Source organism: Schistocerca cancellata, chromosome 5 (assembly GCF_023864275.1).
Source record: "Schistocerca cancellata isolate TAMUIC-IGC-003103 chromosome 5, iqSchCanc2.1, whole genome shotgun sequence".
NCBI classification, from domain to species: domain Eukaryota; kingdom Metazoa; phylum Arthropoda; class Insecta; order Orthoptera; family Acrididae; genus Schistocerca; species Schistocerca cancellata.
In genome coordinates this window covers 119585517-119613214 of record NC_064630.1, presented here as the reverse complement: position 1 = coordinate 119613214, position 27698 = coordinate 119585517, and the positions used below count along the sequence as shown (strand labels likewise).

General features: G+C 38.6%; 1 protein-coding gene across 3 annotated transcripts in view; it reads right to left on the bottom strand.

The window, feature by feature from the left end:
* The window catches only part of LOC126187843 (uncharacterized), an 82771-nt gene that overhangs the window by 16609 nt on the left and 38464 nt on the right, over window positions 1-27698 (bottom strand). For all 3 annotated transcript variants that reach the window (XM_049929152.1, XM_049929154.1, XM_049929153.1), the window contains exons 5-6: window positions 26433-26601; window positions 25997-26195 (exon numbers count right to left, since the gene is read on the bottom strand). In XM_049929152.1, the coding sequence (XP_049785109.1) occupies window positions 25997-26195; window positions 26433-26601 (368 nt within the window). The remainder of the gene's footprint in view (window positions 1-25996; window positions 26196-26432; window positions 26602-27698) is intronic.

Below are 27698 nucleotides of genomic sequence, written 5' to 3'. Positions count from 1 at the left end.
TTTTGATGTTTTAAAATCGTCTACTTTGCCCTCAATTACTATTGGAAAGCCGAAGAGGAATGAAATGTTGTATTCTAAGACCTTGTTATTATATCTCTAGAAGTATTCCATTAATGATCATGGAACTTTACCAATGTCCATTGGGAATGTGTGCAATAGTTCATAAAATTTTTTATCAAAATCTGTGATGCTCATAAATAGAATTCCACTGTTAAACACAGAGGGAGTGGAAAGGATGAATGAGATAGTTAAGAGCCTCCCAGCTGGATGAACTATCTGCTGATGTGATAGAAGAAGAAATGGATGCAGATTTGGAAGACAGAGGGGATAAAGAATTAAAATGAAATAAGAATGTAAGCTTTCCAGGCCACTGTACATGATATTTCAAGTTCTTGGGTATTGCTATTGTGACCATTTTCCAAAAGAGAATATTGTATCAATGCTACTGCAATTTCTTTTTCTTTTTTCTTTTTTTTTTTTAACAAAGAACTATGTCATCTAAGGAAAACTTTGATAATAAACAGTAATTGTCAGTAGCAAATCTCCACAGTGTAAGGAAGTATCAGACATGAAAGGGAAAGAGGACATGCTCCGTAATTTGCATTTCTGCAATACATACAGAGTGTGACTGGTTGTGTCAGAATGCTCACCTGGCATAAACATTTAAAGCCAGACATACCTAACCCCTGACACAGTATGTAGTGTCTACAATGAAATCTGCCTATAGCTGTGCCAGATGGTTAAGTTGTGATTTGGGTTGGTGTTGAACTGGTACTTAATGCTGGTTTGGCATGCCACGTAAGTAAACACTGACATGATGTATGCTATGTGGACAGATGTTGCATAACGTATTCTCCAGCTTGCAATGAGACTAATTATCACAACATGGTAATGAATCACTTGAAAATAGAGCTAAAATGGTAATAGTGTCAAAAAGGAAATAAATGATGAAAGTGTTATCATTTAGACAATTCCATAAGATGATAACTCCTAAAAATAAGAAAACTCTTTGATGTTTTTAATAGCACCAATGCTCTGGTCTCCAGGCCATAACTGACTTACTGATAACGATGTTACAGGTACACTATGTGATCAAAAGTATCAGGACACCCCCTAAAACATACATTTATCGTATTAGGTGCATTGTGCTGGCACCTACTGCCAGGTACTCCATATCAGTGACCTCAGTAGTCATTAGACATTGCGAGAGAGCTCCAGGGAACTCACGGACTTTGAACGTGGTCAAGTGATTGGGTGTCACTTGTGTCACACATTTGTACGTAAGATTTCCACATTCCTAAACATCTCTAGTTCCAGTGTTTCTGATGTGATAGTGAAGTGAAAACGTGAAGGGACACACACAGCATAAAAGAGTACAGGCCGACCTCCTCTGTTGACTGACAGAGATCGCCGACAGTTGAAGAGTGTTGTAATATGTAATACACAGATATCCATGTAATGTGTAATAGGCAGATTTCTATCCAGCACATCACACAGGAATTCCAAACTGCATCAGGATCCACTACAAGTACTATGACAGTTAGACAGGAGGTAAGAAAACTTGGATTTTATGGTCGAGCGGCTGCACGTAAACCACACATCACGCCAGTAAATGTCAAACGATGCCTCGCTTGGTGTAAGGAGTGTAAACATTGGACAATTGAACAGCGGAAAAACATTGTGTGGTGTGATGAATCATGAAACACAATGTGGCGATGTGATGGCAGGGTGTGGTTATGGTGAATGCCCAGTGAACATCATCTGCAAGTGTGTATAGTGCCAACAGTAAAATTAGGAGGCGGTGATGTTATGGTGTTGTCATGTTTCTCATGGAGGGGGCTTGCACCCCTTGTTGTTTTGCATGGCACTGTCACAGTACAGGCCTACATTGATGTTATAAGCACCTTCTTGCTTCCTACTGTTGAAGAGCAATTCGTGGATGGTGACTACATCTTTCAACACGCTCAAGCACCTGTTCATAATGCACAGTAACATCCCTGTAATGGACTGGCCTGCACAGAGTCCTGACCTGAATCCTACGGAACACTTTTGAGATATTTTGGGATGCCAACTTCATGCCAAGCCTCACCGACGGACATCAATACCTCTCCTCGGGGCAGCACTTCGTACAGAATGGGCTGCCATTCCTCAAGAAAACTTCCAGCACCTGATTGAACCTATGCCTGCGAGAGTGGAAGCTGTCATCAAGGCTAAGGGTGGGCCAACACCGTACCAAATTCCAGCATTACCGATGGAGTGCGCCATGAACTTGTAAGTTATCTTCAGCCAGGTGTCCGGATACTTTTGATCACATAGTGTAAAAATCCAGAATTATCACTCTGATGGAACAGTGCAGCACTTTTTAACCAAAACCTTTACCAGGTTATAAAACCATTTCCAACTCTTTAATGAATTTCTTAGGAAACGGATGCTGCACAGGTTTACCAATCATAATTTTATTCTTTACATAGTCATCTGGTTCTTTGTGGAAATGGTAAGATAATCACCCATTTTAAGAGAAGACTGTAGGAACTGGAAAATGGGTCATGTGAGATAGCACAATGTGTAAAAGTTTAATACAGTATCACAATGAATCATCAGAAGCAGCATCACACGAAAGATTAAGTCTATCTGTGTAGTGTAGCCACAAAGCTACAAAGGTTACTGACAACTCATTAGGTCACAAATTTTTAAAAAATAACACTTCACTCCCCAACTGGTCCCAGGATTACTGTACGACACTTCAGGCAACTTTCAAATCTCAAAAATTTTTTTGCATTTCATCCCTGATGAGATTTTTGAGTCTCTCAAAAATGTATGTACAGAATGAGATATAAATAGGGTATTTTAACCTGTAGTGTTCCTCAGGCCTCCATACTAATGGCATTTCTTGGGTTGGGGGGGGGGGGGGGGGGGGGGGAGAAAAAAAAACCTCGCAAGTGGTGGCAGGAGAACACACATACAAAAAAGGTTTTACTTACACAAGCTTTCAGAGCCAGTGGTCCTTCTGGCAGAAGGGCTAAAGCGGAAGGAAGAGGGTTGAAGGAAAAGGACTGGATAGGTTTAGGAAAAGCGGCAGAGTTCGGACATACAGCCCCTGGGTCAGGGGAGACTTACTGGTCAGTCTTTCCTTCTCATCCCACTCAGAATGTCCCCCTCGATCTGGGGTTCTGGGCGACTTTTCCGAAATCTATTCCTTTTCCTAAACCTCTCCCGTCATTTCCCTTCACCTCTCTTCCTTCCCCTTCAACCCTCTGCCAAAAGACCAAGCCACTGGCTCCACAAGTTTGCATAAATTAAAACCTTTTTTTATATGTATGTTGTTCTGTCGCTGCTTGGTGAGTAGATTTTTTTTATCTATCTAATTACATGATATACATTACTGCTTCACCAGCTGCAAAAGATAACAGTAATGCTGTTTTGTTTGCAGGTGATACAAACACAAGAGTTTTTCTTTCAGATTTAATTGAGAAATTGACTAACATTCTGATTTGGAGAGAAACAATTCTGATTCACAATAATAAAACACAGCACATACAACAGTTTCTTATACAACATTCAATAGAAGGCATGTTAGTGAAGCAGAAACTACCAGCCAAAGTGGATGGTAAGCTCTCAAGGAGGGCACATATTCACAGCTTCCTGCAGAAGTTCAACGTGGCTATCTTTGTGACTGTCTACAGAGAAACCAATTATACCCAGTAATTTGTTTACTTTGCATACTTTCTTTTCACCAGGGACAATATTTTAGGGCAATTCAGTTCAAGAAGAAATAATATTTTTAGTGTAAAAGCAAGTGTCTGTGTCATATGCAGTATTAGTTAACACCACTCATGTAGATGTCTACCACCAGAATGGCAGAACGGATCAAAATGCATCCTATCATACTTTTTTTTTTCTTCCTTCAATTTCATATCCATTTTTTTTACTTCAGTCTTGAAATTATGTGAATCTTCATAATTTTTTCTCCTCTTTACCATGATGTATTAGGAGTTCAAAAATATTCAAATTTTTTTGGTCATTTCATGTGATATACCTAGAACTGGGACAATTTGATACCACTGTAATTTCTCTTCTGAATATAAGTAAACAATTCAACTAAAAAGTGGTAACAATCAGCAATTATGTAGAGTTGCTTCTGCACATTTTTGCGTCTAGGCATGTGCACATTACAATCTGCCAAAGCTTACATTGTATCATTTGGGTAATGTTCTTTTCACATGAAAGACATTTTAGAACTTCTTGCCATTGTGGACTTTCTGATAAAGAAATGTTATGTCTCTTAGAGAATTCCAACGTCAAATTGGAAATCGACTTCACTGATGAAGATGACGATTCTGTACCAGACAAGTGAAGATGAAGACAATGTGAGAGGAGGAACTGGTGGAGGTGGTTTCAGACACTGATCTACAATAATTCTCACCTTATTTGTCACAGCAGCTCCAGTTGAATACCTCTACAAAGATGATTGTTAGGGATGGAAATGAGTGGGACATTGCCAATTCCTCAGCTTTTAGAGAAAGGTCAGCTATGAACATCCAAAAGGAGAGAGGAGGTCCAACTACTTATACTTGTCAACAAATGGACGACTTTGTCATCAGAGCTTTCTGTCTTATTTTTGATGAAGTGATGCTACGACTCATTAAGAAACACACACAATGAAATGCTCAAAAACTCTAAAAAATAATTATTGGACAGTGTCACTTGAAGAACTGGAACAATTGATAGCTGCCATATATGCTTGGGGCATCATCTGTATAAAAGGTATGTCTGCAGATGATCTTTGGTCGCATTCTTGGGTGCCTAATTCATCAAATACTTTATGTCAAGGGACAGATTTCAAGAGCTTCTCCAACTTTTCCATTTAAATGGAAAACAATGCCTGCCAGCCAACAAATTTGCTCTTGTATCTGAAATTTGGGAAAATTTAATGGAAAACAGTATTCATATAGACGAGCAACTGTTACCAAGGAAAACAAGATATAGGTTCACTCAACTGAGTCTCAAATTTTGGACTGCTGCTCAGGCATAGATGAAGTAATGGTTTCCCATACCTTGCAAAAGAGGACATGCTTGCAGGGAATACAATGTGTCTCATGCAGCTATTTCTAAATTAAGAATGAAACATGATGACATACAACACATCTCTTCAACTTGTTAGGAAGCTCACAGACATCATTAGGTACCAAATTTTGAAATACAATCTGCCACCATCCTGCACCAGACTGGCAACACAGACTGCACCATGGCTGTATAGCAAGGAAAAATAGAATAAAGACTGCATTCTTCAGAGTACACTGCATACTGAAGCAGCAATAAGCAAAGAAGGAAAGTCGAAACCTGACACCATAACATTCTACAATGCAACGAAGTATGGCATGGACGTGGCTGATAAAATAACTTGTACATGTAACACAAAGTTTGCACATAGATGGCCAATGCATGTCTTCTACATAATCTTGGACATGGCAGCAATAAATATATGGGTCATCTACAAAATAGTAGCAAACAAGAAAATGGAAAGGAAGAAGTTAGTACTTCTGCTGGCAAATGAACTCAAGGGATTGAAAGAGCAGAAGAAGAACAGACAAAAGAAGAGAATATGGGACCAAAATTATCTAGAAAGAAGAAGACATGACAAATTAGCATCTGCAAAGGCAACAAAACGAGCGACAACTGTGTAAAGTGCCAAAAAGCTTTATGCGGAAAAAATGTGCATGAAACAAAAGTCACCTGTGTGAAGTACATCTAGCAGATTCCAATGACTTGAGTACAACAAAGCCATTTGTAGAAAACATGAGAGTTCAACATGGACCACAAATACTAAATGTGGTTAGAAGGTTCTAAAATTAGTTATATATAAAGGCTACAGTTTGGGAAATTTATTAGCATGAATAATGACAAACTGGTAAGATTTGCTTTGTTGAAATAAGTAAATAATGTACTAATCATCATGTTAAATAATTGTTGTTGTAACACGCAAAAAGATAGGGATAAACGTATACTAATTTAAAGTGCTTGTGTCAGTGAAATATGAAAATATTTTATAGGGTTCAAGAAAATTGCTTTCCACTGTTCTAGAAATGTCAGAAACTCCACCGTTCTAGTGTTAACAAGCCTAGGACTGTTACTTTCACATCACAATAAACCTACTCGCAAATGAGGCCTATAGTTGACATGAACTTGTCTGAAAGGAACAGCAACATCCATTTGGTGAACATAACACATAAGGTATGCTCTTCATGTCGCCAGGATGCTTTTTACTGTTCAATGAGAAGTGCTGGACTCTACAACGTACATTTTCAACAGGGTTCCAGTAGAGTAGAAAACTGGCAAACCTGTAAGCCTACAGTCATTTTTCCACATTAGTTTACTTTTTGAATGTGCACCTGCATCATTTAGGTTTTGGTAGGTTTTGTTGTAGGTGTTCCTGGTCTACTGTTGCTTATGCAGTAAGTGCCAGCAATAGAGTGTGCGATGCAGTAATGTGCAATTGGGCCATAGTATATCTTTAGCATAATTTCAATTACTGATATTAACTACGGTCAATTGGAGATTGAGAAACAATTTTACCATTTTCAAGGAATGTATTATTTGCTTCAAAGTGTTTTGTAGCAATATTATGAAAAGGATAGCTGCTACTCATCAAATAGCAAAGATGCTGAGCTGCACAATGAAAAGACTGTCAGAAAACAAGCTTTCAGCCAACAAGGTCTTCGTCGGAGATATAACACACACACACACACACACACACACACACACACACAACCACAGTCTCCGGCTGCTGAGACCACACAAAGTAAGCGTTTTATTGTAGTGGGTGTAAGCGTTTTATTGTAGTGGGTGACTATGGTTTGCTGAAGTGAGCTGTATTGGTTTACTTTGTGGTGTCATTTACATATTGAGAAAAATATTACAACCCATATTATCACAAAATACACTAGTCAGCACCTCTGATGAGCAGACATTCTACATCTACGTCCATACTCTGCAAACCTCTGTGAAGCGCATGGCAGAGGGAACGTTCATCTGTACCAACTGTTAGGGTTTCTTCCTGTTCCATTCACGTTTGGATAATGATTGATTGATTGCCTCTGTGCATGCTGTAATAATTCTAATCTTGTTCTCATGATACCTAAAATTGAACGCATATTGAAGAACCATGGAGTAAAAACTGTCTTTTGCCCACCCAATAAAACATGAGCATTATTGGCAAGCATAAAAGATTATCTTGATTTGCGGAAGGCCAGCAAATAAAAGGTTCCATGTCAATTGTCACACTGTCAAACAATGTTGCTGATAACACCAGAAGCACACATGACTGATGTACCCCAACAAGCCAGCACTCGCAGAACACTGTTTGCCCTACAATTACACGATGGAGTATGAACGTACCAACTTCCAAATACTGAGACAGCGTCATCAGAGAAGCAATTGAAATTTGCACCAGGGACGATCTCATCAACCAAAATTGTGGCTATAATCTTTGCAAGGCTTAGGAACCAGTACTGAGTTTAATTAAGAAGAATCTCAGCAAATAAAATGACCTAGCGATCAGGGCAGATAGAGTACTTACAACAATGCTATCACAGATGCTGAAGCCAGTGTGTCTGTGACCACCGAAGAGCAGCTGCAGGAGTGGAAGGAGCAGCTCGCGGGGGCAGCGCTTTTAGTCGGTTGCACGTCCTCAGGAGCTCAGTTAGTCAGTGCACCTGACGATGGCAAGTTGTCTGTTCACCGAAATATTGTGCCCATTGAACACTATGAACCAACAGTACACCCGTGGACTGTTTGATCACTTCAGCTTTTGCTTTGCTACTTTCAAATTCAGTTTCTGTCCCATTCATTAGGGACTGGACCTAACTGTGGTGCTATGAACAGCCTTTATATATGATCAGAATTTCTTTGGGTTTTGTGAAAGATCATTTGATAATGAAACTTCCTGGCAGATTAAAACTGTGTGCCCGACCAAGACTCGAACTCGGGACCTTTGCCTTTCGCGGGCAAGTGCTCTACCATCTGAGCTACCGAAGCACGACTCACGCCCGGTACTCACAGCTTTACTTCTGTCAGTACCTCGCCTCCTACCTTCCAAACTTTACAGAAGCTCTCCTGCAAATCTTGCAGAACTAGCACTCCTGAAAGAAAGGATATCACGGAGACATGGCTTAGCCACAGCCTAGGGGATGTTTCCAGAATGAGATTTTCACTCTGCAGCGGAGTGTGCGCTGATATGAAACTTCCTGGCAGATTAAAACTGTGTGCCCGACCAAGACTCGAACTCGGGACCTTTGCCTATCGCGGGCAAGTGCTCTACCATCTGAGCTACCAAAGCACGACTCACGCCCGGTACTCACAGCTTTACTTCTGCCAGGACCTCGCCTCCTACCTTCTTGCCCGCGAAAGGCAAAGGTCCCGAGTTCGAGTCTCGGTTGGGCACACAGTTTTAATCTGCCAGGAAGTTTCATATCAGCGCACACTCCGCTGCAGAGTGAAAATCTCATTCTGGAAACATCCCCCAGGCTGTGGCTAAGCCATGTCTCCACAATATCCTTTCTTTCAGGAGTGCTAGTTATGCAAGGTTTGCAGGAGAGCTTCTGTAAAGTTTGGAAGGTAGGAGGCGAGGTACTGACAGAAGTAAAGCTGTGAGTACCGGGCGTGAGTCGTGCTTCGGTAGCTCAGATGGTAGAGCACTTGCCCGCGAAAGGCAAAGGTCCCAAGTTCGAGTCTCGGTCGGGCACACAGTTTTAATCTGCCAGGAAGTTTCATATCAGTGCACACTCCGCTGCAGAGTGAAAATCTCATTCTGGAATCATTTGATAATATTCCGTATGGTAGACACTGAAGGCTTTACACATTGCCCTCTTGACAGCCAAATCCATTTCACTCGGCTTGTCTCTATCTATAGTCCTATGTTTTGTTTACACCTAATACGCCGTAGTTTTTGTTTCTTTGCAGTGACTGAATACCATGGAGATTCCCTGCCATTATGAACTGTTCTACTGGGTATGTATCTAACCAATGCACTGGATTGTCAACTATTCTTTTAAACCTGAGCCATAATTCCTCTACTGTGCTAAAAGTTTGAAGTTTCTCCTTGAGATATGACACAATTTATTTTATATCTAGTTAACTGAACATGAATTGTGAATCACATCTGCACAATTCTTTGACATCTTAAAGTGCAGTTACCTGAGACTGCAGTTATGTTTGTGTTTGTGCCCGCGCACGTGTGTGTGTGTGTGTGTGTGTGTGTGTGTGTGTGTGTGTGTGTGTATTCTTGATGAAGGCTTTAATGGCCGAAAGCTATAATTGTGAGAGCCTTTTTGTTGTGCCTATTTGTGACTCAGCATCTCTGCTACATGGTGAGTAGCAACTTTCCTTCTCATAATATTGTTACAGTCCATCCTGGAGTTTTCATTGTTTAATATTATGAAAAGATGGTGAGTTGCAGACGGACACAAGAAAAAGATGATCAAGTAAGTAAGGTTTCAGCCAGAAAGGCCTTCCTCTGAATTAGACAAAACACATACACATACACACACACACACACACACACACCACCACCACCACCACCACCACATATCTGCCTGCTGAAGCCAGATTGCGAGCAGCAGCACAGGATGGGAGAAGCAATCTGGGTGGTGGGGACACAGGAGGAGGGGATGGGAAGGGGTAGCAGGGTACGGGTGGGGGACAGTAAAGGGCTGTTTGTAGGAACACACAAGGACAAGGTGGAGACAGGATAGGGCAGCTAAGTGCAGCTGAGAGCTTACACATATGGCACGAGGGGGAGGGAGGGAGGGAGGGAGGGAGGGAGAGAGAGGAAAATGAAAGTAGTAGAATAGAGGGCTGTTTAGTGCTGGAGTGAGAACAGGGAAAGGCATAGGTGGGTGTACGACAAATACTAACAAAGTTTGAGGCCAGGAGGGTTACCGGAATGTAGGGTATATTGCAGGGAGAGTTCCCACCTCCACAATTCAAAAAAGCTGGTGTTGGTAGGAAGGATCCAAATGGTACAGGCTGTGAAGTAGTCATTAAAATGAACAGCACTGTGTTCAGCAGCGTGCTCAGCAACTGGGTGGTCCTGCTGTTTCTTTGCCACAGTTTGTCAGTGGTTATTTGTGCCGACTGACAGCTCGTTGGTTGTCATGCCCACATAGAATGTAACACAGTGGCTGCTGCTAAGTTTGTAGAACACATGACTGGTTTTGCTGGTAGCCCTGTCCTTGGTGGGATAGGCGATGCTTCTCACCGTACTGGAGTATATGGCAGTGGGAATCTGTATGAGACAGGTCTTGCATCTATGTTTATTACATGTATATGAAACATGAGGCAAGGGGTAGAGAGCAGGGGTTGTGTAGGGATGGAGGAGGATATTGTGTAGGTTTAATAGGCGGCGGAATACCACTATGGGAGAGGTGGGAAGGATAGTGGGTAGAACATTCCTCCTTTCAGGGCACATGTGAGGTAGTCAAAACCCTAGCGGAGAATGTGATTCATTGGTCCGGTCCTGGTGGTACTGTCTCACGAGATGAATGCTCCTCTGTGGCCAGACAGTGGGACTTCAGAAAGCTGGGGGTGACTCGAGAGAAAAGGCATGGTAGATCTGTTTCTGTACAAAGTAGGGATGGTAATTATGGTCTGTGAAGGCCTCAATGAGACCCTGGTATATTTTGAGAGGGACTGTGTCACTACAGATACGATGGACATGGGTGGCTAGGCTGTATGGAAGGGACTTCTTGGCATCGAATTGGTGGCAGCTGTTGAAATGGAGGTATTGCTGGTTGTTGGTAGGTATGAAATGGACAGAGATACAGATGTAACTATTTCTGAGGTGGAGGTCAGCATCAAGGTAGGTGGCTTCTTGGGTTGAGGATGACCAGGTGAAGTGAATGGGGGAGAAGGTGTTGAAATTCTGGAGGAATGTGGATAGAGTGTTCTCACCTTCAATACAGATCATGAAAATGTTATCAACGAATCTTAAACTAGGGGAGGGGTTTGAGATTCTGAGCGGTTAAAAAGAACTCCCCTAGAGGGTCCATGAATATGTTGGCATAGGATGGTGCCACGTGGGTGTCCATTTCCATGCTCTGGATTTGCTTCTTGGATTTACATTGTTTCATTGTGTCAACAAACAGGCGTGTATGATAGCTTAATTTGGCTACATTGTGTACCAGTGAATTATTTTAAAAGTGCAAGTGAATGTGATCATTGATGGAATATTATTTTCAATAGCGAAATAAGCATGCTCCTCATGCTTCTGAGTGGTTAAAAAGAACTCCCCTGGAGGGTCCATGAATATGTTGGCATAGGATGGTGCCACGTGGGTGTCCATTTCCATGCTCTGGATTTGCTTCTTGGATTTACATTGTTTCATTGTGTCAACAAACAGGCGTGTATGATAGCTTAATTTGGCTACATTGTGTACCAGTGAATTATTTTAAAAGTGCAAGTGAATGTGATCATTGATGGAATATTATTTTCAATAGCAAAATAAGGATGCTCCTCATGCTCCTGATAAGCGCAATCCAACAAGTCTAAATGACGTGTGGAGACTAACAACAGAAGACTTGTAACCCATACCACTTGAGAAGTTATATAAAGCTGCCAGATTCTCAGACCCTGAATTCCAAAGAACTGTCCATGAACATACAGAAAAATTCAAGCAGACTTTCAATGCACATCAGCTGCTACATGGCGCTTCATGCAGACCAGACAGATGAAAATTCGACAAGAGATTTCTCACAACTGAGCTAAGTGAACTCCTGAAAGACTACCCTGATTCATAAGCGATGCCCAGTGGAAATACAGCAAGCTGGAAGATGTGAAAAACACTTAATCACATCAGAACAGGTATAGTGTCAATCAAAACAAATCTTATTAAATGGGTGCCCAGACATGAAGCAGACAACAAATGTGACAGGGCATGGAACACCTTGTACAATGTCCAATTGTTGCACGAGATGTACCCTTGACTGTCTATGGTTTGACGAGACTGAAGCACTGGACAAGGCCCGATATAGGGCTAAAAAACTGTATAAGAAATTTTCAGGACACAAAAAAGTGAAACAGTATTAGATGTTTACTGATCATTATTCAGATGCATTGCCTTCATTTTCCCATTCACTGAAGATGCCACACTGATATACTAGTAGATCATTGACTGAGAACATCACAAGGTGATTGAGAAACTCCCTGGAGTGTTTTTTAGGACCTACTTCCGTACGGGCAGTTAAGCCCTACACCGTAATTTGTTCAGCAGCAACAGTGGGGTTTAAGCAAATGGTAAAAGACAAACGTAACATTCCATCATAGGTTTACAAGCTAAAGTTTCTCTCCATGCAAACTACTTCTAGTCTTCTGTGTGTGAATGGTTTGGATTCGCGTAACTTAGTTATGAGAACAAAATTAATGTTTATCTCTGTCCAAACTCTTTGCCTTTACAAATGTCTGCTTGTGCCTGTGTATGTGCGGATGGATATGTGTGTGTGTGCGAGTCTATACCTGTCCTTTTTCCCCCTAAGGTAAGTCTTTCCGCTCCTGGGATTGGAATGACTCCTTACCCTCTCCCTTAAAACCCACATCCTTTCGTTTTTCCCTCTCCTTCCCTCTTTCCTGATGAAGCAACCGTTGGTTGCAAAAGCTTGACTTTTGTGTGTATGTCTGTGTGTCTATCGACATGCTAGCGCTTTCGTTAGAGAGAGAGAGAGAGAGAGAGAGAGAGAGAGAGTACTGGAGGAAGACGGATGTGCTTTTGTGACAAGTGTAGTATAATAGATTTAGATTATCAATTTTGATAGTGAAAATGGTGTAGCTCCTAATAAAAAGTACGAATAAATATAATTTTTAGCTGAAAGTATTTCCAATCCGGTGGAGTTAATTTTAAACAGAACAAAACCCAGGCCATGCTTGATATTGGAAAGATTATTTTGCAGACAACACTACAAAAACCCCTTAGACAAACGAGATCTGCAGTGTGTAATCTTTCGGCTACTAAAAAATAATTCTTGCTGAAACTGTGCTGGAACTGGTCGTATTATTCCCATTCAAAAAACACGGGGTGAGAGTGTTGTCCTACCATAATATACCGTGTACGATTCCACAAACAATTTTTCAGTTATCTAAAAAATGAGAAAGATAACAACCAGTACAATATGGTGTCATCGTCCGGGATTATTGAAAAAGTTATCGAAATAAATTACCACAGAGATTGCGAAGACAACGACAGAATTCATACATCCTGGATGAAAATGTTCAAGAAAGTCGTATGCTGACACCTTCAAGACAACGGAATGCAGTTACTGGAGCAAGAATAACTGCGCAATAAGTCAAGAAAGAAGATAAAAGTGTAAAGTGTTGTGCAACAAAAAAGCAATATTCATGTAAGTGTATTGTTTCAGTGTTGTGAATTCCATCAGCCACCAATCAACAAAGATGTTATAAGATAAGAAAATCAGTGAACTGTGAGTAAGATAATTTAGTATCCTTTAGCAAAGATAATTTTTTTGTTTTTGTTTATTCCTGTGTAAAAAGATGACAATTGTAAAAGAGGAAAGTATTGACAATGGTATCGCTAATGCTAGTACCACTGTAAATTTATCATACGAAAGTGAATGCAACAGGAATAGTCTGGATCCTGTAGAGAAAGTTGAAACTCGTATGGAAAGACAGGATAAACTTAAAGACATGTTATCAACAATAATGAATTATACGGAGGGAAAATTTAAGGCAATTGATGACACTAACAGACAAAATGGGGAGTGGTTAAGAAATATTAAAGACAGACTCAGTGCTAATGAGATTCATTTGGAACAAATGGAGAAAAATAGTGAGATTCGTTTTAATCAAATGGAGCAAAACAACACTGCTCAGTTAGACCAGAATCTTAAGGACATGAGTGATAGATTTGAAAAACAGTTCAAAGAATATGAAAAGAAAAATGACGATAACTTTCAAAAAGTAGAAGCAAAAATTTCCAGTTTGAGTCATAATATGGTTAAGATCACGGGTAAGGTCAATTATGTTGGGAGAAAGGTTAAAAATGTAGATGCAAAAGTAAAAAAGTCTGAAAACTGAAATTAGCACAGGTAGAGAGAAAATCCATAATGTGTTTAAAGTTGTGCATGCAGATATCAAACAAGCAGAAGATACATTATCTGATTGTATTTCTAATGTAGATGATAAAATATTTCAACCAAAAGGCAAATTTGAACAAAACATAGGAATCATTACTGAAAAAATAGATGTAAATAAGCAAATCCGCAAAGATGAAGTCAAGAGTTTAGAAAATAGTATTAATGACATCACTAAGAAACTTGAAAGTGTTAGTAGCAACATGGAAACCAATAGTTTGGCGAACAATATTGGCAATATGTGGTGCAATATTCCAGTAAAAAAACTTTTCAGATGAGAGCAGTATGGATCCAGTAGATTTCCTGCAGCAATGCAAAGATAATTTTTTTCCAAATATGAATGATAATTTGAAAATTAAATTTGTGAAAAGATTTCTAGAAGATGAAGCACTGTCATGGACTAATCATTATTGTACTGAGGGAATGGCTTTTGCAGAGTTTGAGGAGAGGTTCTTAAGTAAATTCTGGTCAGAGACAGAACTAGCTCGAATAAAAAGTGAATTCTTGAATGGACCAGTTTATAAACATGAGTTTAGTAGCATGAAGCAATTTTGCAAAAATCAGTTAAGGATACTCACTCACCTAAGCAAACCTTTTGATGAACTCACTCAAATCGACGCACTAAAAAGAAGGCAGCCATATGAATTACAGTGGGAATTAGCTTATGGACCTGATGACACAACAGATCAGTTTTTGAAGTATGTAGACAAACTAGGCAGAATTATTGAGAAAACGGGTAAACCACAACACCATAGTCAAAACCCTTTTCAAAAGACAGATCATACAAACTGGGGAAACACAATTTTGGAAGTAATGATTTTCATCAGAGAAATCACCAGTACAACTTCAAGGGATCATAAGGAAACAATTTCCATTACAAGGATCAATATGGAAATAACCATAATCAATTTGGTAACAGATACTTTGAAAATAAACCAAAGGAGTTGCATAGTCATAATGGTATGGGAAGAACTGAACAGGCAACAAGACAGGAGTTAAAACTGAATAGGGCACCACTGGCAGTGCGCAAGGTAGGAGCTACTTATACACAAATGGAAAGGGCCAACCCAAACTGCCAAACTAAACAGAAAAATGCCAGTGACATGATGAGTAATTATTTTAAGGAGAAGTGTTATCCCATTAATGTGGTATCTGTTACAAATAATATATGTCATACAAATAAACCAGAAACAAAAGGTAAGTTATTTAAAGACACTGCTTGCTTGGAGAACTATGAAGAAGAATTAAACTTAGATTTACTCTATGAGTGGGCGGAGAGGGACACCTTGCTGGAAAATAGTTGTTCAAATGATCAAAGTGTGTTAGGAATTAGAGAACTTATGGAAGAGTTTGGTGGGCTAGGAATGACAATTGCACATAGTAAAGATGATTTAAATGTGTATCTGCATACTGAAGGTAAGGGTGCAGAGGATCCAGAGGATAATTTTTGTGATGTTGATTGGGAAGAAAAGGAGATTGAGGATAGTAGTGAAGAAAGATGTTTTATTGGTGTAAGTGAGTAGTTGGGAGCTTTAGGGACTACTAATATAAAATAGGATAGTAATGAAGTTAGTGAAGTACACATGAACACAGTTGACAATTTGAATGATAAGGATGTCAGAATTTTAGCCAATGAGCTATTTGATCTTAATACATGTAAGAAAAACAATGAGTGGGAATTGACAGCAGGTAATCTTAACAGCATTAGGGGAGTAGATGATGACATGTCAGATAGTGAGCAATTTTAGTTTAACTTATGGGTTAACAGTAGTGCCATTAAGGATGGTGAAAATTTCAGAAAGGTAACACTTGATATATGTGAAACTTTGTATCCAGAATGGTGGCATAGAATTAAGTACCACATTTCACAAATGTTAAGAGATAAATATAAAGGAGAGACACACAATATCACAAATGGATGTAGTTGGATTAATGAAATATTCAGGAATAGTAACCAGGCCAAAGAAAATGAAATTACGGTAATAAAAGCATATAACTCTGGAAGTAATGATACAGGTAAGGACACTAGAAAGGGATATGGGTTTTAGTGAAACTGAAGATGACTTATTACATGAGAATATTAATAAAAAAAATTGACTTTGATGTAACCAGTCCATTTATTGATGTACAGATAGATCATGGAAAGGAAAGTATTTAGTGGACACAGGAAGTCAAATATCTGGGATATCATAATCATTAAGTAAAAAACTGAAAACTGATAAGGATTATGTTGAGTTACGTGTAGTAGGAATTAAAATAACAGGTGCTACTGGGAGGCACAGTAAATCAGTAAGGAGTCAGGCTTTTATTACTTTTGAAATTGAAGGAGTATCATGGTCACATGGGTGTCTCATTATTCCTGATGTCACAGAGGATTTGATCCTAGGCATGTCTTGGATAATAAAAGTAAGTGCAGCAATTGACTGGGTAGGACAGAAATTAATGATGACTCTACCAAGTGGTGAAGTCATTGCTATGAAACTTCTTACATCAAGTGTGTCGAGTATGAATAAGACTGTGAACAGTATTGAATTTACAAAAGAAGGTAAGTACATTGAAAGCCAAGTCACAGATTTTGATACAGATGATATAGAGTTTGAAAACTTGGTAAATGAAAAAGTAGCCGAAGCTAGAGAACTAATTGAGAACCAAAAACAAGATTTGAAATTATTTTTGTGGGAATATAGTGATGTATTTAGCAATATACCAGGTAAAGTAATTGGATACGAACGTACTTTGCAGTTGAAACCACATGGACCTTTCTTTACAAAACCGTACAGTATTCCAATCTTGAAAAGTGTAACAGTGTAGAAGGAATTACAAAAGATGGAAGTGTGTGAAATCATTGAGAGTACAAGCCCTTATAAGAATCCCTTGGTCATTGTAAATAAACCTAATGGACAAGTCAGATTAGTGCTAGATTCCAGACAGTTAAACAAATGTTTATACAGAGAAACTGACCCCCAGAGAACATTGATGAGTTGTTACATAAATTTAAAAATATCCAAATTATGTCAAGCCTTGACCTAACTTTGCATTTTCATCAAGTACCTCTTGCAATTAGTTCTAGAAAGTACACTGCTTTCTTATACAATGGGAGATGTTACCGATATTGTATAGTGCCTTTCGGATTAAACTCATCAGTCACAGAATTTATAAGAGCACTAGACTATGTAATTGGCCAAGAAGTTGTGTCAGAATTAACCATTTATGTATATGATATATTAGTGTCAAATCAAAGTTGGGAGGATCATTTGAAGCTATTGAAAAAGGCGTGTGAAAAACTCAGAAGAGGAGGAATGACATTAAAACTAGAAATATGTAAATTTGGTGTGTCAGAACTCAAATTTTTAGGTCATGTCATTACTAAGGAAGGGATAAGTGCAGACCCTAAGAAAATAAAATCCATCGTAAACTTTCCATCTCCTAGAAACTGAAAACAATTGAAATCTTTCTACAGAATCTGTGGATTCTATCAAAAATATATAAATGGACAATGCCTTAATGTAACATGTTTAAGCAACTTACTTAGAAAAAATGCTACATGGAATTGGTCTGAAGAGTGTCAGAAAGCATTCGAGAAAATTAAGAATGAACTTTGTAAGAACAATCTTTTACACAGACCAGATTTTAGTTTGCCATTTTGTCTTCACACTGACAGCAGTGATTATGGACTAGGAGCAGAACTATTTCAGGAGAAAGTTGTGAATGGAAAACATCTTCATTGTACTACTGCATTTGCCAGTAGAGTGTTACTTAAACATGAAAGAACTTACACCGTCACAGAAAAAGAATTACTCATGGTACACTGGGCATTTACAAAATTTAAAACATACCTGTTAGGACACAAGATAAAAGTGTATTCAGACAACAAAGCTTTAAGTTATTTACAGGAGTGTAGACTATATCATAATAGATTAACCAGGTGGGCAATGTCCCTGCAACAGTTTGACTATGAAATTGAGTATATTAAGGGGTCAGAAAATGTAGTAGCTGATGCTTTATCCAGGTTACCAGTAGGAGGAGATGAGGAAATCTTTGATAAAGAGGAAGAAAAATAATTTAAAATAAGATACATGAAGAGAATCCAAGATGAAAAGCTCATAAGGACACTTTGCAATAACATCGGGAGGGACAAAATGACGATCCTAACTGGAAATTGGTTAAGGACTGTTTAGGCAAAACACGTACAATAAACTTGACAAATAATATAAGGTCTTTAAGGGAACACTCTTTAGAAGAACAGATGTGGACTCTGACAATTGGAAGCTATGTTGGCCAGAGTGTGATGCAGAGAAGTTAATAAGGTACACCCACGAAAGTTACGGTCACTGTGGAATACAGAAATGTGTAAAAAAGATACAAGAAAAAATCTATTTTAATACATGGTAAAGGTGAGGAATGAAATATCAACATGCGACAAACGTCAAAGAGTAAAAGTAAGTAACAGAACATGTCAGGGAGAAATGCAGAACATTATTCCGGATAAGCCATTAGACTTAGTAGCTGTAGACTTTTATGGTCCTTTACCTAAGAGCAAAGGTGGTCACTGTTTTATGTTCGTCATGATTGATGTATTTTCCAAATTAATTAAACTTTATCCTGTTCGTAAAGCTATGAGTAGAGAGATCATTACAAAGGTTGAGAGAGATTACTTCAAGAGCGTAGGGAAACCTAAAGCAATACTATCTGATAATGGTTCACAAAAAAACTGGAGAGCATTCATGGAAAAAATTAACACAAAATACATCTTAATATCAGTGTACAACCCATCTTCAAACCCAGCAGAAAGGTACATGAGGGAAAGAGGGAGACTTTGCAGGACATATTGTAGTCACATGGTCCGACCATGTAAACACCTTTGAGGACACCATGAACAGCTTGCAGCATAGCTCTACTGGATTTTCACCATATGGAATTATGTTTCATCTCAGACCAGTGAATCTTATTTCTGACTTAATGTACTTTCCACAATGTGCCTCAATATCAATGAAAGAACATGAAGATATTGTAAAGAAAACCATGAAGAAAGTGGGTGAAGCTAGGAGAAACAGAAAAATAAAAGCTACCACATTCAGAGTACGCGACCATGTGAAATCCCATGAACGATCGAAGTTACTAACAGCAGAACTCAAGAAGTTTTTTTTATATATACATTGGGCCGTTTGAGATTATTGAGAACCCCCACCTGAATGCGGACCGATTAGTATATCACAAGTCGAGAAAGCTGTTTGGTCTTAGGAATGTTGTTTCTTTGAAGCCGTATATTGAGAAAAGGACAAATTGAGCCTACAAATATGCCTTTATCTGGAAAGAATTTTACTGTAAAAATGAAATGCTGTGAGATAAAGTCACAGGAACAAATTGCAACCACCATACTAAGTCATGTAACATATCTCATGCAAAATGATGATGTATCTAGACTGATTGTCACTTAATTCTGTTATAAGATTAGATTTCTTAATTCCAACGTGCTTGTTTAAGTAATTGTGCGGTATTTAATGAATTGCAAAATATGTATACTTGACAAATGAGGGATTTTATTTTAATGATGATGCTAGGAGACAATACATGTCACCCACCTCGACATTGTGAGAATAGCAAATCTCATAATTTTTGAAATCTTGCTCATTCACTTAAATAAACCATAATGCTTATAAGTTCTATAGTTAATAGACTATACTTTCTTGTATATGCAAGTGTGCTTTTGTTTCACATCATGCTCACCATGAATAACCATTTTTATTTGGCTGTGTTGATCACACAATGCAGATACTTTATGCTGGCTTCTTTCACCTCTTAATCTTGATATATATCACATAATCTACAAGGTTCACGAGAGCTTAGTATTGTTGAACTGATATACTTTTGTAACATCAGTGATGATATAGGAGTTAGCGCTCTGTTTATTCTAATATGAGAAAATGTTTTAACTATGGTATTATTTTATAGTAAGTTTCTGGGCAACAAACCAATATATGTGTTTGTGTAATTTATGTTGTGAGACAAAGCAGGGAATCAATGGGTGATGTTGTTGTTGTCTTCAGTCCTGAGACTGGTTTGATGCAGCTCTCCATGCTACTCTATCCTGTGCAAGCTTCTTCATCTCCCAGTACCTACTGCAACCTACATCCTTCTGAATCTGCTTAGTGTATTCATCTCTTTGTCTCCCCCTACGATTTTTACCCTCCACGCTGCCTTCCAATAATAAATTGGTGGTCCCTTGATGCCTCAGAACATGTCCTACCAACCGATCCCTTCTTCTGGTCAAGGTGTGCCACAGACTTCTCTTCTCCCCAATCCTATTCAATACTTCCTCATTAGTTATGTGATCTACCCATCTAATCTTCAGCATTCTTCTGTAGCACCACAATTTACTAGAGTTGTCATAAAAAGTTGTATACAAGCCAAGACAGTTATGCAATTTCTGTATCGGACTGACAAGTGGACCAGGGTACACTTGTAAGTCTGGTGGGCTAGTGTAACGTAATCAACCGCCAAAGATACAGTTTATCCAAAGAATCTAGGAAGTGGGAATGTCTCCAACCTCCGGGCACATGTTGGCTTGCCCGCCACTTCTTTATCAGTACTGGAGGAAGATGGACATGCTTTCATGACAAGTGTAGTATAATGGATTTAGATTATCAATTTTGATAGTGAAAATGGTGTAGCTCCTAACAAAAAGTACGAATAAATAAAATTTTTAGCTGAAAGTATTTCCAATCTGGTGGAGTTTATTTTAAACAGAACAAAACCCAGGCCATGCTTGATATTGGAGAGATTATTTTGCAGACAAAACTACAAAAAAACCCTAGACAAACAAGATCTGCAGTGTGTAATCTTTCAGCAGCTACTAAAAAATAATTCTTGCTGAAACTGTGCTGGAACTGGTCGTATTATTCCCATTCAAAAACATGTGGTGAAAGTGTTGTCCTACCACAATATACCGCGTAAGATTCCACAAACAATTTTTCAGATCTCTAAGAAACGAGAAAGATGACAACCAGTACAAAAGTGATCAGCGCGGTGCGGATTGATGGCATCATTTATCATAGGGCCGCATTTTTTTGAGAGATGAATCCTGTGGGTCCTGTTCCTTGTAATTCACTGGTAAATAGTGTGAGTCTTTTGCACACCAACATCATTCCAAACCTTCGACAGTGTGGATGTGTGGGTAGGATCATTTTTGTGCATGATGGCCCTCTTCCGCACATTGCAAAACCTGTGCAATGGCTGCTGTATAGACAATTTGGAAATGCTAGAATTATCAGCCATTATTTCCCTACAGCTTGACTGTGCAAATCACCTAATCTTAATCTGTGTGACTTCCGGCTCTGGAGTTATATGAAAGATGTTGTGTTCAGTGCTCCAATTATGAACATAGCTAAGCTGAAGGTACATATTGTGCAATACATTCGAACATGATCCCCCAAGACACTCCCACCTGTTGTGGAACATGCTGTTTCTCCGATTTCAACTTCTGGCAGAAAACAGTGAACAGCATATTGAACATGTCCTTCACCAGTCTCATGACAACTGGAAAATGTCGTTTTGTTTTTTTTATGTGATTTCTCACACCAACACAATTAAAAACTGAAGGCAAGTCTCCCCTCAAAGAAAGGGCAATTGGGTTAAATCATGGCATACTTTATCTGTGATAAGATACAATCGGCAGTCTAGGTCACCTGTTCATAGACACCATGACCTGTGCACAAGACAAACACCTACACCTTCACCAACCTTACAATGACCACAAGTAAATACAGTCATTGGCCAATTACAAATCAAATAAGCATTACCAAAGTCTTTGTTTGCTATCTGTCTGAAATGAAAGGTACGTAATGATACAAGAGTGCATAACACACAATTCCTCTTGAAGTTGCTGCCTTATTCTTGTTTGTAAATGTTCTCTCTCCATTCTTAAGCTCCAAACATCCAACTGATTTGCACATCGTAGAATGGTGAAGATGAAAGTAACAAGGCATCCCTGTGCTTCATTCAATGTAGCTGCCTTTGTAGCAGCTTAACACATACTGGCAGTGTGCGCTTGTGAGCACGCTTTATCAACCACAACTTTGGGCGTAAGCCAAGTGCAACTTCCGGCGCAAGCCTTATCAGCTTCCGCTTTCCAATGTTTTGAGACAATGTGGGGCGACCACGCGGTTTTTGGTCCCATGACAATTGAAAACCAATGTCATTTTCCTTTTCGTATGGTTTTTGGCCTCAGGACAATTAAAAACTGATTTTTCCCATCCAATGTAGGACGACCTAGCCATGATGGACGAGCTTACCTAACTAACAGTGCCACAACTGTTGACTGCCAAACTTGTGCAGCCATGCACAACGAACTGTATGGCTGGTGTAATGTGCAACTCCAACCATAGCTGTCGTATTGCGATTTATCTGTCATTTCCAGCTGAGCCCATTTACATATTGCTAAAATTTTCATTAATTTTTTTTCCTTCCATGACATTTCCCCTTGCAGCGATAATATGCCTTTCAAATTTGACATCATTCTGAGCAGTGGTTCTCTTTCTACAGTATGTTGAAAATGGAACTTTAATTATGGACACCTTGTATAAATGAAGCTAGATGGGCTAAAGATGAGAGCAGTCTACGTACCTTAGGCAGTGAAAACAGACAAATCCACAGCTTACTGTAATGTGTTGTTAGGAATAGTGAATAAACATTTCACAAAACCCCCCTAAGGTGTATTTATTCACTGAACACCAGTTCCAGTCACGCAAACATCAAGCCATGAATGAACATTAAATCATGTTAAAGGGCAGTTCATTGGTGTCAAATAAGTGATTATTAACAGCTGCAGCATCTGCCATTCCTACATGCATCTTATCTATCATACATTTTTGCATAGTCACTAAGTCTACAAATCTTTAGTCTGTTGGAGTGTTTTGTACTCTGGTCATAATCATATCATAAACTGAGAGTCTATTTTCCACATTCATTAATGGTATGTTTGCCCACTGTTCTAAACAAAATTTGTTCTTTTAAATACATTTCAAAACTGCAAAACATAGCAATTAGAATCAGTTTGGATGTAAACCTAGAGACTCTTGTAAACCTCTAAGATCTCCGGTGTTGTCCTTTACTATGCACTTACATTACGGAAACCCTTATATTTTTCAAAATAAATGTAATATAGGTAATGACTGCAGACTACAAAAAAGGGGGGAGGGAAGGAGGGGGAGAGGGAGGGGAAGATAGAGAGAGAGTGAGAGAGAGAGAGAGAGAGAGAGAGAGAGAGAGAAATGTTATTCATGATCACTTTACCAGACAAAACAAAAACTTACATAGGACTCAAATCAACACATTCCAGTGCCAAAACAGTGGTTTCCACAAGGGAGTAAAACTTTATAACAAACTTCTCAGAAACATAAAAACAATTACTAAGCTCAAAAGCTTTGGAAAATCTTTAAAGATATATTTACTGCATCATTGATTTTATTCAACTACAGAATAGATAAATTTATGAAGTGTGCTACATAAATACTAAATGTTTGAACTGAATTATTCTGATCTTAAATAAGTACACATAGAAGTCTTTCATCTGTATAGTTATAAATTGACTTGTGCAATGGCTTAAGCCTCAGCTGTAAACAACACTGTAGAACAAATACGAAAAACAATACTGATAAAGAATAGCACAGTCTACAAAAATTGATCAAGGAAGGTGCTGATGAAGCAGTTGGTGAAAAGAAAAAGATAGGAAATGAAAAGGTTTACAAATTTGTGATGAAGCGATAGAAGTGGTTAATCAACAAAAAACAAGAAAAACAATGGAATATTCCAGTCCGAGCTGCCAGAGAATGCAGCCATATGTGCATGAGGCGTGCTTGCTTGTGTGAACAAACGTGTGTAAGTGTTTCCTTTTCTGCCAAAGGTTTTGGCCAAAAGCTAGTGCGTAAGCTTCTTTTTGTCGTGTCTGTCTGCAACTCAACATGTCATCCTTATAGTACGAATCTTACCTTAAATAATAGAGCAGCGATCCATCCGAAGAAACTCACCATATTTGTCAACAAAAAGTAAATAATGTTAAGAAAACAATAAAAAAATCCCATCAAGATTCATGGGAATATTTATAGGTGTAACGGAAAATAGTACTCATGGGGGCAAACAGTAGCCTACAAAAGAATCAAAATGCTCAGTAAATCAGAAAGAGGGTGGATTGTTAAAAATAATATAAAAGAACTGGGTAATCAATTACAATAAAATATAATATGAAGATTTAAATTCTGTTCAAAGTTAAAACAGATGAAAGAGACATGGATGCAATGGATGATCTAGATTTGGAAGAACTCATAGACGTCATGAGAGACAAGTAAGTGATATAAGAAATGGGCTTCTATAGTATGGTGGTTTGCCTCACAGCTCACGTTTTTATGACCACCTAGTATGCATTGGAAAAGTAGTAGTACTACCATGGCTGTGGCAGCAGACAAATATAATTTCATGAAATGTATTCGCAGTTGTGAATATGAACCACCTTCAGCTGTATAGTGGAATGAAGAGAATGAAAACTAGTGCTGGGTTGGGACTCAAACACAGATTCCTCACTTTATGCAAGTGGCTGCCTCTTAACTGCTTCAGCTGTGTGAGCACAACTCTCGGACAGAACCCAACTTCCATACATCGTCGTTCATGTGTCTTACCTGTACTTATACATCCCTTTAATGTTATTCCTACACAGGGGAGACATTTTATTTGGAAGTCACAAGCCCGGTGTTGGCCGATAAATACAAATTGCAGTGCCTCTGTTGTGAAGAAGTATGACGTAATGTTCCTTCGGACATGCACACATTCACAGAGAATCGTTGAAATCAGGAACTTTTGAGTGTCCGAATAACTGTTACATTAACAGTGGCCAAAGTCAGAGCACCATATGGAATCACCACTGTACACTCCAGAAAATATCTAGCACAGTGTGAGGTAGGCTGCATGCGTCACTCAATACCAAATAGCAGTCTGAGCACAAGTAACTTAGCGAGCAGGTAGTCAGATAACTGATGATGATGCAGTGGCCGAAATTGCAAGTAACAACAACCTCTGCAGCAGTTAGAGAGTTAATATTTTGTGACAAATGAAAATTTGGATAAAGTTGTAAAATTGTAATTTGAACCCAATTCCTGTGTACAGGGATACATGATGCTTCCTACTGTCTTATTACACCCTTAATTACACCCCTCTTCGTTATACTTCAAACACTCAACTTCTATTTCTCTATCAGTGATTGTCTCCTTGTTTGACTGTTCTAATAATTTCATGCACTTCATCCCCCATTCCCAATGCATTTTATCAGCTTTTGTCTGCTCTCTCTTTCTTTTAGCAACCCGTGATTTCATTTGAGGTTAGTTTCATCTTTGACATATCAGTAACTGCCAGCTCATTTTAATGCAATTAAATTTTAATATTCACCACTTTCTCCCTCCCTCCACCTTGTAATTTTCTGACACCAAACATTTGACATGATTGTGTCGTCCCCCCCCCCCCCCCCCCTGCTCTATGTTATCTTTCCCTTTCTTTCTACTCCCTATCTTTCCCTCTCTCTTGCCTAAGGAACTGTTCTGACAGCTAAAGAATCACCTATGCTTGTAATCTGACTCCCTGCCCTGCTACAATTGTTTGTTCAGCTTGTTGGTAAATGAGCCTTTCTTTTACTATGTATGTTTTCTGTGCTTCCTGGAGTTCTTCCTCTACACTCTTCCCCTATCAATTTCTGTTTGGGAGTTCAAAAAAGCATTTTCTTTCACAATTTTCAAGATTCTGTGAATCTTTTAAATGATGTTGCTAAATCTAACATCTTATGGCAATATAAAATTTTTATCTATTTCAGGCATACTCACCTACACATATGTTGCAGACTCTGAACTTGCTTGAAGCGAGACACCGGATGCAATAGCTGCACTCGCATCGGGCCCAGTACTGGTCTACGATGCAGAAAGAATAAATAACGCCCACTTCTTGAGTGTTCTACTGCATTTTCGATGAAATCCACAATAGTATGACTTTTGAATTTTGTACAACTTCCAAAGCTAAAATTTCCTATGAGAAAAACAATGAAATTTGATGCCAAATCACAAAGTATAACCATAAATATAATGTAAAATAAATGTAATGGTTATTTCGCACGAAAAAAGGCAGAAAAACTGTAGTTCTTTGTACCATAAGCTTTTCCAGACAACGTTATCAACAATATATAACAATGTGCTGCAACCCAATATTCAAGAAAGGTCAAATATGTAAACACTTTACAAAAAAGACACCTAATATTAGACATACCTTGATCATGTTCTATCCTAACATGACGAATGCAACCATGCAGTTTAAAAGTGAGTGAGAAGATGTAGTGATCATCACTACTATCACGAACAATAAATGACCCATCAGGCTCATTTGACAGAATTTTTTCAGCTGCCTCTCCAGAAATTGGACCCCAATACCAACCGTACTGTAAGACAAGATGTAATAAATAAGCTGTATAAAATGAGCTAAGACTAATTTATGGGAAGGATGTGGGACATCATGTTTCTATGAACTAATTTTGCAGAGTATAACTGGAGAAGAACTCGAATCTTCAAATTAAAATGGGAAACTATACCATTCCCAAACTACTATGTTGTTACTTGGAAAAATGAATAATAATTTGCCAACACTCAATTATTTTCATACACACTCACAAAAATTGCACTAAAAAGGCTACTACTAGATATACAAAATGTTCTTATTGTATATGAAACATGATAACTTCTTGTAGAATAAGTAACAATTCAGTGTCAAGAAACTGATTAACAGTTTGCTCAGCCAAGTTCTGTTATTATTTGAAAATGGATTTAGCGAAGATTGAAACATATGGATAATTAAACAAGCCACTAACAGTTGGAGCTGGTTTGTTCTTCATAACTGTTACAACAATTGTAAGATGAAATTTTGTTAAACAATGCAAGATGGACACAAGTTGACAAAAACTTATTTGAAATGCAACACATTAGCAACAAAAATTGCTTTCCTCATTGTTTCATTTATCATACGTAAAGTTTTTCTACTGATATGACAATGAGCAACCGGCCAACAAAGCTCAAACCAACATATAACAAATTAAATACATACTTTGCATCAAACTATCATAATATGGCACCACTCAATCATGAGATATAGCAGTTACACAGAAGTGAAATCCGAGAAACAATCTGTTGACATCTCTAGCCTGAAAGACAATAAATTCCAAACAAAAAAGCTTGTGAATGTAACCATCACAATCATACATATTACTGTTCAATTGACAGATTACACTATGTGATCAAAAGTATCCAGACACCTGGCTGAAAATAACTTACAAGTTTGTGGCGCCCTTCATCGGTACCGCTGGCATTCAATATGGTGTTGGCCCACCGTTAACCTTGATGACAGCTTCCACTCTCGCAGGCATACGTTCAAGCAGGTGCTGGGAGGTTTCTTGGGGAATGGCAGCCCATTCTTAACAGAGTGCTGCATTGAGGAGAAGTATCAACGTCAGTCGGTGAGGACTGGCACAAAGTCGGCATTCCA